At 36.9% G+C, this 12,678-nt stretch overlaps 1 protein-coding gene across 7 annotated transcripts in view; it reads right to left on the reverse strand.

The window, feature by feature from the left end:
- Positions 1-465: 465 nt before the first annotated feature.
- The window catches only part of RACGAP1 (Rac GTPase activating protein 1), a 36,656-nt gene continuing 24,443 nt past the window's right edge, over positions 466-12,678 (reverse strand). For 6 of the 7 annotated variants that reach the window (XM_027844500.1, XM_027844501.1, XM_027844502.1 and 3 more), the window contains exons 6-17: positions 10,517-10,570; positions 9,775-9,855; positions 9,221-9,338; positions 8,725-8,855; positions 7,937-8,101; positions 6,631-6,726; positions 6,350-6,548; positions 5,839-5,944; positions 5,525-5,657; positions 5,107-5,242; positions 4,541-4,649; positions 466-1,618 (exon numbers count right to left, since the gene is read on the reverse strand). In XM_027844500.1, the coding sequence (XP_027700301.1) occupies positions 1,543-1,618; positions 4,541-4,649; positions 5,107-5,242; positions 5,525-5,657; positions 5,839-5,944; positions 6,350-6,548; positions 6,631-6,726; positions 7,937-8,101; positions 8,725-8,855; positions 9,221-9,338; positions 9,775-9,855; positions 10,517-10,570 (1,404 nt within the window). In that variant the 3' untranslated portion in view covers positions 466-1,542. Of the gene's footprint in view, positions 1,619-4,536; positions 4,650-5,106; positions 5,243-5,524; positions 5,658-5,838; positions 5,945-6,349; positions 6,549-6,630; positions 6,727-7,936; positions 8,102-8,724; positions 8,856-9,220; positions 9,339-9,774; positions 9,856-10,516; positions 10,571-12,678 lie in introns of those variants that run through there. The other variant, XM_027844506.1, reaches the window with a different exon arrangement.

A 12,678-nucleotide genomic window follows, 5' to 3' on the forward strand; every position in this document is an offset into this window, starting at 1 on the left:
AAAACACAAACCCAAATGCTGTGTAATTATGACCAATTGACCCTAAACAGAGTGTGGAATACTGTGAACATTGTAAGGCACAATTGATATAGCTACGGGGCAGCTAGGTGGCACTGTGGATAGAGCACCAGCCCTGAAGTCAGGAGAACCTGAATTCAAATCCAGCCTCAGACCAGACACTTGATACTTACTACCTGTGTGACCCTGGACAAGTCACTTAACCCCAATTGCCTTAAAAAAAAAAAAAAAAAGTGAGTCCTCACAATTGATATAGTTAATTGTGCTGAACAACTTTTTAATCTTTGTTACAAGGAGTGGCTCATTGGTGAAGGAGGGGAGAGAAGAATACATTTGGAAATGAATGTGATATAAAAATAAGAAGCTATTAATAAAAATACAATTAAAATTGTTAATTGAAAAAGGAGGCTTTGAAGGTATTCACCAGGAAAATAAATAAACTCCACATTCATAATGAAAAAGCAGTTTACTTTTTTCAAAGTTATCATTCCAAATATCTGAGTTTGACAGACAAGGGTCAGTACAGTTTCTGAGATATGGATACAAAAGAAACCATTTTTACAAATATTGGGATAGGTCTTTTGAAGAAAAACCCTGGGTATATATACATGTTTCAGGGGGAAATCCCAGCATCCGAAGTGCAAAGAATAAAATGACCAGTGCTTACTCTGTCATATAAAGCTGTGATAATACTCACTTTAAATTCTACTCTCTTGAATATTAGGTAGGACACCCAGCAGAAAGTTTATCAACCTCCAGAAATGAGGTCCCTCTATACAGGGTGAAGGTCAAGTACCAGCAGAAATTCATTTTTAAAAACAGACTGGCATTGATCCCAACTAATGGAAACTTCCAGTCACTTACATGACATACATATAAGCTTTAGTACTGTATTTACAAGGTTGTGCCCACTTAATATCAAGAGCTAATCAATTCATATTAAGCCAAGCATACTATATTTCTAACTGGCACACCGAACCATCATGTTCTGAATGGAGTGAGGTATGGTGGTAAAGTAAATTTTAATGTTTGCTGAAGCTGACATGCTATAAGTCGTTTATCCCTCCCCTCCCCACCCCCTGCTTTCACTTTCCTCTAAGACAAGCAAGTCTTGCCAAAGAGATGGGATTCCTGCCACTACCACAAGGAAATACCTCTTAAAAATCTTTGGGACAGCTGGGTCATTTCATGGGCAGCATTTACACTTCAAGCCAAAAGGAAGCTTAAAAAAGAAAAAAACAATCTAGTATTTTCTAAAGAATCCAATTCCCACTCCTGCACAGATCTTCCCTCACTTAAAAGTTAACAAAAACTACCAATATTAGGTGTTACTACTTCAATTGAAGATATCTATGTGTGTATGTATATATGTTTTAATAAAAACTCCATGCACAATTAAATCTAATAAGAAGCCTAGAAAATGATAAAGTAGTAGTAAGTACAGAAGGCTACAATGCAGAGCGTATAGTTGTGGGCTTTCTTGCAGAGTTCAAATGCCAGGGAAGAAACAAAGCCAGAGTGACTTCACTTGAGCATTGGAGAGGCAAAAAAGTTGCCTTGACGTCCCAGGGTGGTAGTGGACTTGCTTTTGCTTCCAAACCTAAAATAAAATGGAATTGCATTAGAAAATACACACCACAGATAGGTAAAAGGGCCTTAACTATATATATCCACCTCTTGATTGTTTTTCCTTCATGTTTAAAAAACCCTTGAAAAACATCAATATTGCCATACCACAACAAGCTCCATTCATCCCCACCACACCCCTGCCATAGAATCTTCCCTCATAACAAAAGAAAACAGTTAAAAACAAAAAAGCCTATGGCCACAAAAGCTGAGTCTAATATTGTGGGCAACATTCCATACCTATATACTGTGCCCTACTCACTTCTTTGTCAAGAGGAAAATGGGTATCTTCTCCTCCCCCTCCCAGACTGGCCATTATATTTAATCCCTATTCCTTTGCTTCTTTGTGTTTTCTTTTACATTACAGTCATTGTATATGCCATTTTCCTCATTTTACATCGGTCCAAACAAATCCTCCTATAGTTTTCCCAAATTCTTCCTGTTTCTTATAGTGTCCTGCACATAGTAAGTGCTTAATAAATGCCTCTTCATTCATGCAAATATGATATGATAACATTCTACGATATTCACATACCACAATTTGCTCAGCCATTACCCAACTATCAGGTACTTACTTTGTTTCCAGTTTTACTACCACAAAACATGACGCTACAGAATCAGAACAATTACAAGATGACTACGACACAAAGCACTAACAAACACTAAAATTCACATTACACTCAAATGAACCCATGATTACGTCCATTCAAATCCAAATGTTTCTGATTCCAAGTCCAATGCTCTATCATGTTTCTCTGGACAATGTCATCCACAAACAAAAGCAGGTGAAAGACTTCACCATCTTCAGAGAGCCCCCCTACAATGTGGACTCTGCACTGAACTTCTCCATGGCACTATAGGCAAATACCTACAGCAAGCATCTCTCTCTCTGGTTTATGCCTTGTCTGATATTAATAATCAGTTTCTGGCATTTCTTTCAAGAAATGTTATATAATTTTGATGTGTGCATGGGAAACATCAAGTTTTAAGAGAACCTTTAAGGCACTGTTTGGTTTTTTTCTTCTATCAAATACAAATTTTTGTTTTAATACAGTGGGATCCTTTGGTTTCTATACCTTTTAATCAATTGCATGATGGTAAATATGCGGTCTCTACTATGGAATTTCACTTATGAAAGGCTTTTTTTGGGGAAGCGGGGAGCCCAAGTATACTTCAATCAAGATCACCAAGAATATACTAAACGTGTGTATATTATTCTAATAATCGTATATAAAGGACATACAGGTGAGTAGCTGCTGGTGCCAGAGATTTTTAAATTGACTGTTATGCATGTTTTGCTTTACTATTTTTCTATTATTAGTGATTTGGAGCATTTTTCCATGTGGTTATCGATAGTTTTCATTTCTTTTTTTGAAAATTCCTTCCTCCAAACTTCAACTCAAACACTACCTCCTGCATAAGGCCTTTCCTTATCTCCCCAGGTATTAGTGCTTCCTCCCCAAAATTACCTTGTATATATTATACAGGGTATTCAAAAAATCTTAGTGTGATTTTAAGCTTAAATAGCTTAAAAACCACACTAAGATTTTTGAAACAACTAGGATATCAAGAAAGAACCCTGACAGAATGAATGTAAGTTCCTTGAGGGCAAGAATTACTTAATTTTTGTCTGTGTCCTAAAAAGTCTAATAGCAAATGCTTGTTGGTTAACTGGTTCCTCAGCCACTGTGGAAAACAATTTGGAATCGTGCCAAGAAAATGACTAAAATGTCTTCATCCTTTGCCGCACAGATTCTACTGCTAGGCATATATCCTAAACAGGTCAAAGATAAAGATCCCATATATTCCAAAATATTCATAGCAGCACTTTTTTGTGGTAACAGAGAATCGCAAAGAACAGATGCCCATCAATTAAAGAACGGCTAAACAAAATGTATGTGAATGTGATGGAATACTACTGTACTATAAGAAAAAGGAAATTTGTGAATTTGTGTGAAATTCAAATTTGGATGCTTGGTGAAGTAAACTGAACCAGGAAAACAATATACACAATGTTTATAGCAATGTAAATAGAAAGAACAATAATAATCACCACTCCCCCCTCAAAAAAACCAACCCTGAAAGTTAAGCAATTATAAAATGACCAGCTTGATATTGGAGCAGAGTTTGAAAAATGTACTGCTCTCTCTTCATTGCAGAGGTGGGAAACCATGGGTTTTGCATGTTGTACACACTGTGTCAGAAATAGTCAAGGCACTAGCTGGTGTTGCTTAACGTTTTTTCCCCTTCTTTTAAAATCTTTGTTACAAAGAATGGTTACAATGAATGGCTGGCTAGTATAGGAAAGATAAAGGGATACATTCAGAAATAAATGTGTTAGCACAACAAAAGGCATCAATAAAAATTTTACAAATAAAAATTGTTTAAGTTCATTGACCATTTATCTAATGAAGAAATTTTTCAAAATTTTATGAGGTAGCCTCAAAGCCAGAAAGAGCTAAGTTCAAGTATTGCCTATGATATATACTGATATATGTGATGCTAGCCAAGTCACTTAATTTCTCAATGTTCTAGGCAACTAAGACCAGGAGCTCCAGAGGTGACAACCTGCACTTTGGTAAAGGGGGTTTCCTTAAGTGGGAGATCTCTATAATTATCTTGGATATCAGACTTACCATATGTTAGAAACAAAGTTTTTTCTTTAATTTTACATCTTTATACTGATTATGTTTGCGCAAAATCTTGAATTTTATATAATCAAAATTGTCAGCCATCTAGATAGGTCTTTTGTCATCATCTAGATAGGTCTGAAAAGTTTCTTATCTTTGTTCTGTTCTTATTTCTGTTTTTACTTCAAAAGTCTTGTTTTAATTAGGAACCAGTCAAGAGAAGAAAAGCCATTTAAACAAAGTCTGAGAAGTCAAAGTCTACTTACTTAGGAGTATTCTTACTGATAGTAGAGAGAACTCTCTGGGACAGTGAACTAGATAAAGGAGTCTTGATGAGTTGCTGCTCAGGAGTAGTCAGAGGCCCTAATATGCTCACTTTAAAAACAAAAAGCAATGACATGTGAAAAGAGGCATTCTAGAGAAGAGGTAAAATTCATCCATATTCATTTTCAGTTCAAAAAATCTCATGGGGGATACTATCTAAAGAGCTAAACTCAAAAAACCCAGTCAATTCCCAGACAACATATCTAAACTATCATCTTAGAAAATGTATGTAAATGTTTTTGTCCAATATAGGCTTCTGATCACATAATGAATGTCTTACTATCTCTAGTGACCTTGCAATACCACAGATGTATCTGTATTATCTGACTTTCCCATGTTTGATTAAAGGATCTATTGTCCCCTAAAACATACTGGCAGTTAAAAAACAGCTTTAAGGAAAATGGGGGGGAAAGTATACTACCAAAGCTAACACTGGGCCTTAGTCCAGTAAGATACACTTCTTCAAGAGGAACATTTTCATTTAACCAAGATCCCCCCAGAGGCTTACCTTTAACCTCAGGTGTCTGTGGTGTAGAAAAGGCATTGGAGTTTTCGATGCCATGCACTGGGTCAATATTCTCTTGCTCTACCATCATGAACCGACTCCAGTATTCCACTGGCAGAGAAAGCAGACGCTCTATCACCTAAAAAAACCAACAACAACATTATCACACCCAGAATTCATCTATCATCTCCTAAACACTTCAAAAGTAGTGGTTCTCTCCCTTTTTAAGTCATATTGTTATCTGTGATGAGGAATCATGGCACTCTGTTGCAGAGTCAAGACATTTGAACATTCACATATGATTGTGAATATTATAATTTGTGGCATGTCCTTTGAGAACTATTGCCTTAAAGGCAGAAGCTCCCCATAGCTAGTTTATCACATGATACATATTTCTACGCACACCATGTTTTCTGCCTACCTTGGGCTGGCGTTTGGTATCCTGCAGTATTGTCATAGGGTCAGGATTGGGTACTGCATGAGCAACTATCGTAGGACCAAAGACTTTGGCCAGATTGGCAACATCCATTTTAGTGCTGGAACTCTGAGCAACTCTAGACAAAAGAGAATGTTCAGTCAGAAAGTATGCTGTTTCTCTTATAGAAATGTCAAAATACAGATCCTGACTGAAAATAAACCGTAACTCCCCACATTAGCCAGTCCAGATAATCTTTCCCATTGGAAAATTCTATAACCTCCAGAAACAGATGTTACCAAAGACACATTTGTACCGACCTCTGCAAGTGTATCATGAGGAAAGCTAATGTGTCCCTGTTGGCCTGGGGGAGTTCACCAATAGCCTGGTACATGGCAGCTATGCTGTTGTCCTCATCTGTGATTTCTATAAATGAAAAGAAAGCACTCAGAAGCCTAGAGGCTTCTTTTCCCAGACAGCAGGCATCTGGGTTATTGACTACAAAGGCTCATCTATACAGTACGGTTTTGATTAGGTTCATGGCTACATCAGCCTCAAGTTCCATTAACAAACAGGATACTGACCAACAGCTCAATATTAGAAGTCAGAACTTTAAAAAAAAAAAAATCAGCTCTTCAGTTAAGAAAGTATTTAGTTCATGATCTAAGACCACACATTATTGCAGTGATGTTAATTATGAAGAATGTACTCAAAAAAACTTTTAAGAACATTTGCAGATTCTTTTTTTCTACTGGTATTAAAGATGACACCTTAAACAGCTTAGAACAGAAACCATCATAAGGAACACATTTTTCTGAGATCAGTCCTTACCTGCTGCTTCCATGAAGGTCTTATTTAACCGAAAAGTCAGAAGGGGTTCCCTGAGGTTCCGAAGAAAGTCTTTAAGGAGGCCACATATAGCATGGATGTCATCTACTTTGCTGAGAAGGGGAACAGTTTTTGATCGAAGGAACTTCTCTTTCAACTCTTTTACCGTCCGGTCACAACCTGAGATCCTATAGAGACCTGCCTATAATCACAAGACCCTAGATTCAAGAAAGTTCTTTTTGCAGAAAGCAACCACAATCCAAACTCCTGTCTTTAAATCTTACCTCATTCAACCCTCGTTGTTCAATCTCATTTACACAATGGACGATAATAGAGGGGATCATTGGCGAAGTCAAGGACACAAAGTCAGCAAGAGTTCCCTAAATAAAATAAATGAATGAATAAATAAATAGAGGAAAACTTATAATTACAACATTCAGACTAGCAGGTGTAGCCTGAGAACCTTACATAATGAGTCATCTCTAGAAGACACTGACAGCCTGGATTATTGTGTATCATACCCCCTCAAGTATATACTACCAGGTAAATATACATGTAAGCATCTATGTACTGTATGTTATGTGCATGCATGTATATACGGGTGTGTTTGCATGCTGTTATGTGTGTGCGTATGCATGTACATATGCATGTATGTACATATGTACGTGTGTGTGTCTGTATGTACGTATCTATACTTCCCAAAGAGACCGAACCCATATCCTTCAGTGCCATTTACTGGCCACGAACAGGTAAATGTTTTGTTAACAGTCAAGAGGAAGGTATAGTGCTGAAAAGGGTCAATGCAAAGGAAGAAAGAGTATTCTATCAAAGAAGGAGCAATTTTATCAAGCATTCCTGACTAGGGAGTTTCTATATAACAATTAAGACTAATTAAGCTTAATACGATCGCAAAGAACTAATCAACACCAAGGAGCTAAGAAATCTAGTGAATCTATAAACGAGAAGCTCTGACAGATGCACATTTGCTTAGCATCTCGATAGAAACCCATAGAGTCAATAGCTTCAAACTCCAACACGGTCTCATATCACTCTGAGCGTTTTGTTTTTTTTTTATTTTAAAGAATGACAATCTTTAAGAGTTAGAAGGGCCTCAGAGGTCATTTAGTCAAATCTTGACCTGTACAGAATAGTCTTTATAATATCCTCATCAAGTAGTCTTCCAGTCTTTACTTGAAGACCCATAATGAGGAATAACCCACTACTACTTCCTATGATAATCCATTTCACTTTTAGATAGCTTTAATTATCAGGAAATCATTTCTTATATCCAACCTGTTCTACTCCCAGAGTTTCTGAATAAAGAAACCTTACAAAATGCAAAGGAGTCTCAAAATCAAGCAAGACAGCTTCTTAAAGGCTCCCTCCTCCCATTTTTTTCTTTTTTATAATAAAGACCAGATAAGACTTTGCTAGAAGCCTTTTGGTCCTAATTAATGTATTCAGAAGACAAATCATTTAATTCTATATATAATCATATAATTTTATATGAGTTTGTGAAGTCTGCCATTAACTCCTTCAATGACTATACAGGGTCTATAGTCAGTGAATAGTTTCCATAGCAAGCTGTACCTCTCCAATTCTGACAGGTGTGCCTGTCAATGTTGGAATGCAAGGAAGGGGACAACGGTCCCGGCATTCTGGATGAGCGACCACTCGACAGTCTCTGCACTTTAGGGACAATTTTCCAAACTTCATCCTCTTTCCACAAGGAACACATGACTCTGGCTTAATAACCTAGGAAAAGAACAGGCAGAGAGGGAAGATAATGAAAACTGAAAGGAAAATAGGGAGGATGATATACAAAGTAACAAAAGAAACAGATTCAGAAAAAACCTGGGAAGACTTGCATGAACTGATCAAGAGTGAAGTGAGAAGAACCAGGAGAATAATTTAAATTATAATGACACCACTGTTAAAAAGCAAACCAACTGTAAATAAAAGACTTAAGAACTATGATCAATACAATGACCAATCTTTCCACTTCAAATCAGAGAGGCGGAGTACAAAAGCAGAATGAGACATACATTTTCAAACATGACCAACACGTTCATTTTTTTTGCTTGACTACACTTGTTACAAGGAATGACAGAAAAACGTGGTGCAGACTAAAAGAAAGAACATCAATGAAACACTTTAAAGAGCAAAAAGATCTGGGCTCCCATCCAAGCTATTCACTTACTAAGCTGTGTGATACTGGGACTTAATCTCTCTGACCCTCATTGTATAAAATGGGTTAGCTGTGGTGAAGATTAAATAAGAGAATATATGAAAACACTACACAAATATAAAGCAAAAATCACGAAGAGTACACAACAATTGTTCCTGTAAAGTTTCTTCTTAAACATTCATAGACTCACCGTCTTAGACACAAAATCATGCAAGCGCATGCCTCCACTACTTTGTGGAGTACTTGAACTGTCAGTCTCTGGCATGGACTCCATTGGTCTACTAGCCAGTGTAGAATCACTGTTCCAAGGCTGTAAAGTGCCTAAAATACACCAAAGCAAGCAACTCATTACACTAATTATTCACAGGGAACTAAGAAGCATGAAAACCAGACAGTTTTAATCTATTGTAGTAATCTAATTTGCAAACTACAACTAGTAAAAAGTCCCACTTCAAGGTAAGAACTGATGTAAGTCAAAGACATGAAGTCAATTAATAAATGTCACAGATAGTGATCTAAAGCTGAATAGTCAGTATTGTGCTTTATCAATCTAAAAGTTTTCTATTTTTCTTCATGAATCAGAAAGAAATTTCAACATATTCCAGAGAATTTATTCTAAGAACATGACTCTCTCAAATTTTATCATTTTTCTTACATAGGTACTGTTAGCTATAAACCAAAATCACCTGTTTTCCTCTGGCTCCTTGTCCAACAGGGCACAGTTTCAATAGTGGATACTGCTTCAATAGGGCCACCATCGTTGGGAACAGTGACTGTGGTTTTTGCAACTATGGATTCATTTCCCTGAAAGAATGGGAGCAATGAGAGAGGGCAAATATGCTGCAAGAGACAAACAGCAGAGAGAATGAAATTTCCACCGGATAGACCTTTTGGCTCATGACAAACCCTTAAGTTCTGATTAGGGTTTAGGGTACCAGATGGATTGCTTCTAAGTTTGCAATCTCATACTTTAAAATGGAAAATTTGATGGTAGTAGCACATATCCAAACTACTTAGAATCAAATATAAGGCTAAAACTGTTTGCTCAAATCAGCTTTAAAATGTGGAGTAATCTCGTTCATCATGGAAGTGATAGGTTATGTCACATAGAAAAATTTTGCTTCATCAACCAGATCTCAAGGGATAGCATTGCATTACTGACCCTAGGAATTTTCAGTGCTTGAGGCCAGAAATCTCTTGATGTTCACAACCACAACTGTCTCAGTTATATTGCTCTCACCTGGTCTACTGTAGAACCAATGGAACGAGTTTTCTTCATTGGTCCTGGTGGACCTTCTATAAACTGTCGGCTGTTGGAACGCTAGAGATGGGACAAAAAGTGACGATGTTCAGGTGGAGCAGTAGACTTTGGAAGTATAAGAGATAAATTGGCTAAACTGGTCAACATTTATGCAAGTAACTGGAGTGGAGTAGAAAAGTAGAAGACAAAGGGGGAAGAAGCAAAATATGCCCTTCACACCTTAGAGCTTCATTTCTGTGTGAAACTCAAAGATGTACTCACGCAAAATGGTTTTTGTGTCCTGAAATACATGAGAGTAAGCTTTGAGAATTCAAATGACAACCCTAGTAAAAACAGACTTGTAATCCTATCTAAGGACATGTAGACTTTGGAACAGCATCAATTGCCCCATTAGGAAAACAAACACACACACACACACACACAGTCCCCCTGAAGCTTTTGTCAGGGCAGCAAAATGTCTTGCATAAAAATTAACATGACAACTGAAGGTAGACATAAATTATGTTTTATTTTCTTCTAAGAATGGAAGCTAATAAAATATAGGCTGGGACCTGGTCACCCACCGACAAAACAAGGCACAGTATACTGCTGTTGTGTTTCATACCCTTTCCTAGTCCCTTCAGACAACTACAGGACCAGTGCATTAGGTATTTGGCATTGTAGCTGAATTTCATATAGCAAACTTTTCTACCTCTTTTGGTTAGCAAGGAACCCTACATACCCTCTTTTCTCTCTTCTTCAGCCTTAAAGTCTTCACCACAGAAGAATCCCAATCCTATAAGAAATTACATTATCTTATTAATTTCTTCGTTTGGTTAGGCTTGCACTAAACCACATCCAAGTTTCCAGAAAACTTTTTGCCCCAACTCAACTTGCTTACAAATTCAATAGGGAACAAACTCCAAATTTAACTCTATAGCTGAAGCACACTATATCTTTATTGCTGTTGTTGTTGAGCTGTGTCTAACTCTGTGACCCCATGGAGCATACTCTCCATGTTGGGGTGGTTTGCCATTTCCTTCTCCAGTGTATTAAGGCAAAAAGAGGTTAAGTGATTCGCCCAAGGTCACACAGCTACTAAGTGTCTGAAATCAGATTATGAACTCAGGTCTTCCTAACTTCCTAAGGCCCAATGCTCTAGCCACTAAGCCATCTAGTTGCCTCTATAGCATCTTTATACTATTTCTTAATAACTAAAGCTATGGCTGAGTATATATACATATATATACACATATTATATATGTAATGATGGTTTCAAGCACAGACCAAAAAGGCTACCAAATAAACCTTGCTCTTACTTTCTGGTTTTGGTCTTTAATTCTAATTCCTAATTCTTTTTGCTAAGAGTCTAAGAAGCTGCAGAAAGTTTGTACGCTTCACTAACCTAACCATGAGGGACACCATTCCCACTCTTAGAAGGCATTTCTTTTTTCTGATCATTTTGCCAATGCTGCTACTTAAGAACCTTTTATTAAAAGATGATTCTTACAAAAGTTTCTAATCAGCAGTTACCTTTTTTTCCTATCTATATTAATTTTGGGTCTTATATAGACAAGTAACTTGTTTTAGGCTACCCTATTACTACTAAGATCATTCCTAAGAAAAAACTTTTCAGGAAGTTTATACAATAGATAACCAAATTTGGTCTAATGAAATTAAAATTCTACAGTCAGGAAAATTTGGCCACTGGTTGCTTCATTCAGTCTGAGTGAACATTGATTATAATGGTCTTTATATACAAACTTTAGAGTTCATAATACCCTGAAATTCTGACAAACGCTCCAGGTTTAATTTTTCTCATTTCAAAAAAGTAATACCCATTTTTCGTACCTGAAAAGTAAACGATAACCCTTTCCCCCAGTGAAATATATTATATTTGCAGTAGCTTTCCAATTAATATCATATTTGGAAGTATTTTAGCATTTTAGTATCTCAGAAAATTGACCAAAGAAATCTCTCAATATCACTCAATTTCTCTTGATATCCTGGAGAGAAACCCAAACCAATTGAATTGGCAGTCCTCTTCTGATCATAAAACATTTTCCACAAATGCATCATATGGTAGTTGTCAACTTTCATCACATTTTAGAACTATTTTCAGTATATTATTAGTTTCCTTCTAATTGGGATATATATAAGCCACTTTCTCCTTAAGCCCCACACTTGAAAAATAAGGCATAAGTCTATTCATCTAAAAAACATCTGGGATAGACGGACAGCAAGAATATCCATCCCATACCCTCTCTCCACCCTCACCCCAACACATTCAAGCTGCTTAATTGCCTACATGGCTTGGATTAGATGAGTCACCAATTCCATTCCTTCCGGTAAGATGGACCACCAGGTCTTATCATTTGACCTACAGACCCCTCCTTTCTCCCCCCACATTCTTTGCAGTTGTCTGACCTACTGATATAACCTAAGGACCCATGGGCTCTACCATCTACCCCTCTGCTGAATCCTTATGACTTTGGGACTTCTCCATTCACCCTGATGCTGATCTTTCTTTTATTTATTGTCTCCCTCAGTTAAGAGGATAATCTCCATGAGAACAGGGACTAACTTTTTATATTTATATATTAAGTGCTTAGCACAGGGCTTGGGACACAGTAAAAACTCAATAAACACCAATTCATAATTCATTCATTTACCAAATTACAAGGAAGCAGACCATGTTTAAAAAATTCTGGTTTTCGTTTCTTTTTAAATTTACTAGTTGAGGCCTTGGTCAATACGGACATAATCAATTTCAATGATGAATTCTGAATTGTGCATTCTTTGTTTCAGAAAGAAAGCCCCTTAAAATGAATAGGTGTTTATGAGAGTGAAAGTGGAGGCAACAGGAAGATACATTTTTAATTGCTCTGTCAGAATTGATAGTAT

This window comes from Vombatus ursinus, unplaced genomic scaffold (assembly GCF_900497805.2).
Source record: "Vombatus ursinus unplaced genomic scaffold, bare-nosed wombat genome assembly UNPS02014941.1, whole genome shotgun sequence".
Classification (NCBI taxonomy): Eukaryota; Metazoa; Chordata; class Mammalia; order Diprotodontia; family Vombatidae; genus Vombatus; species Vombatus ursinus.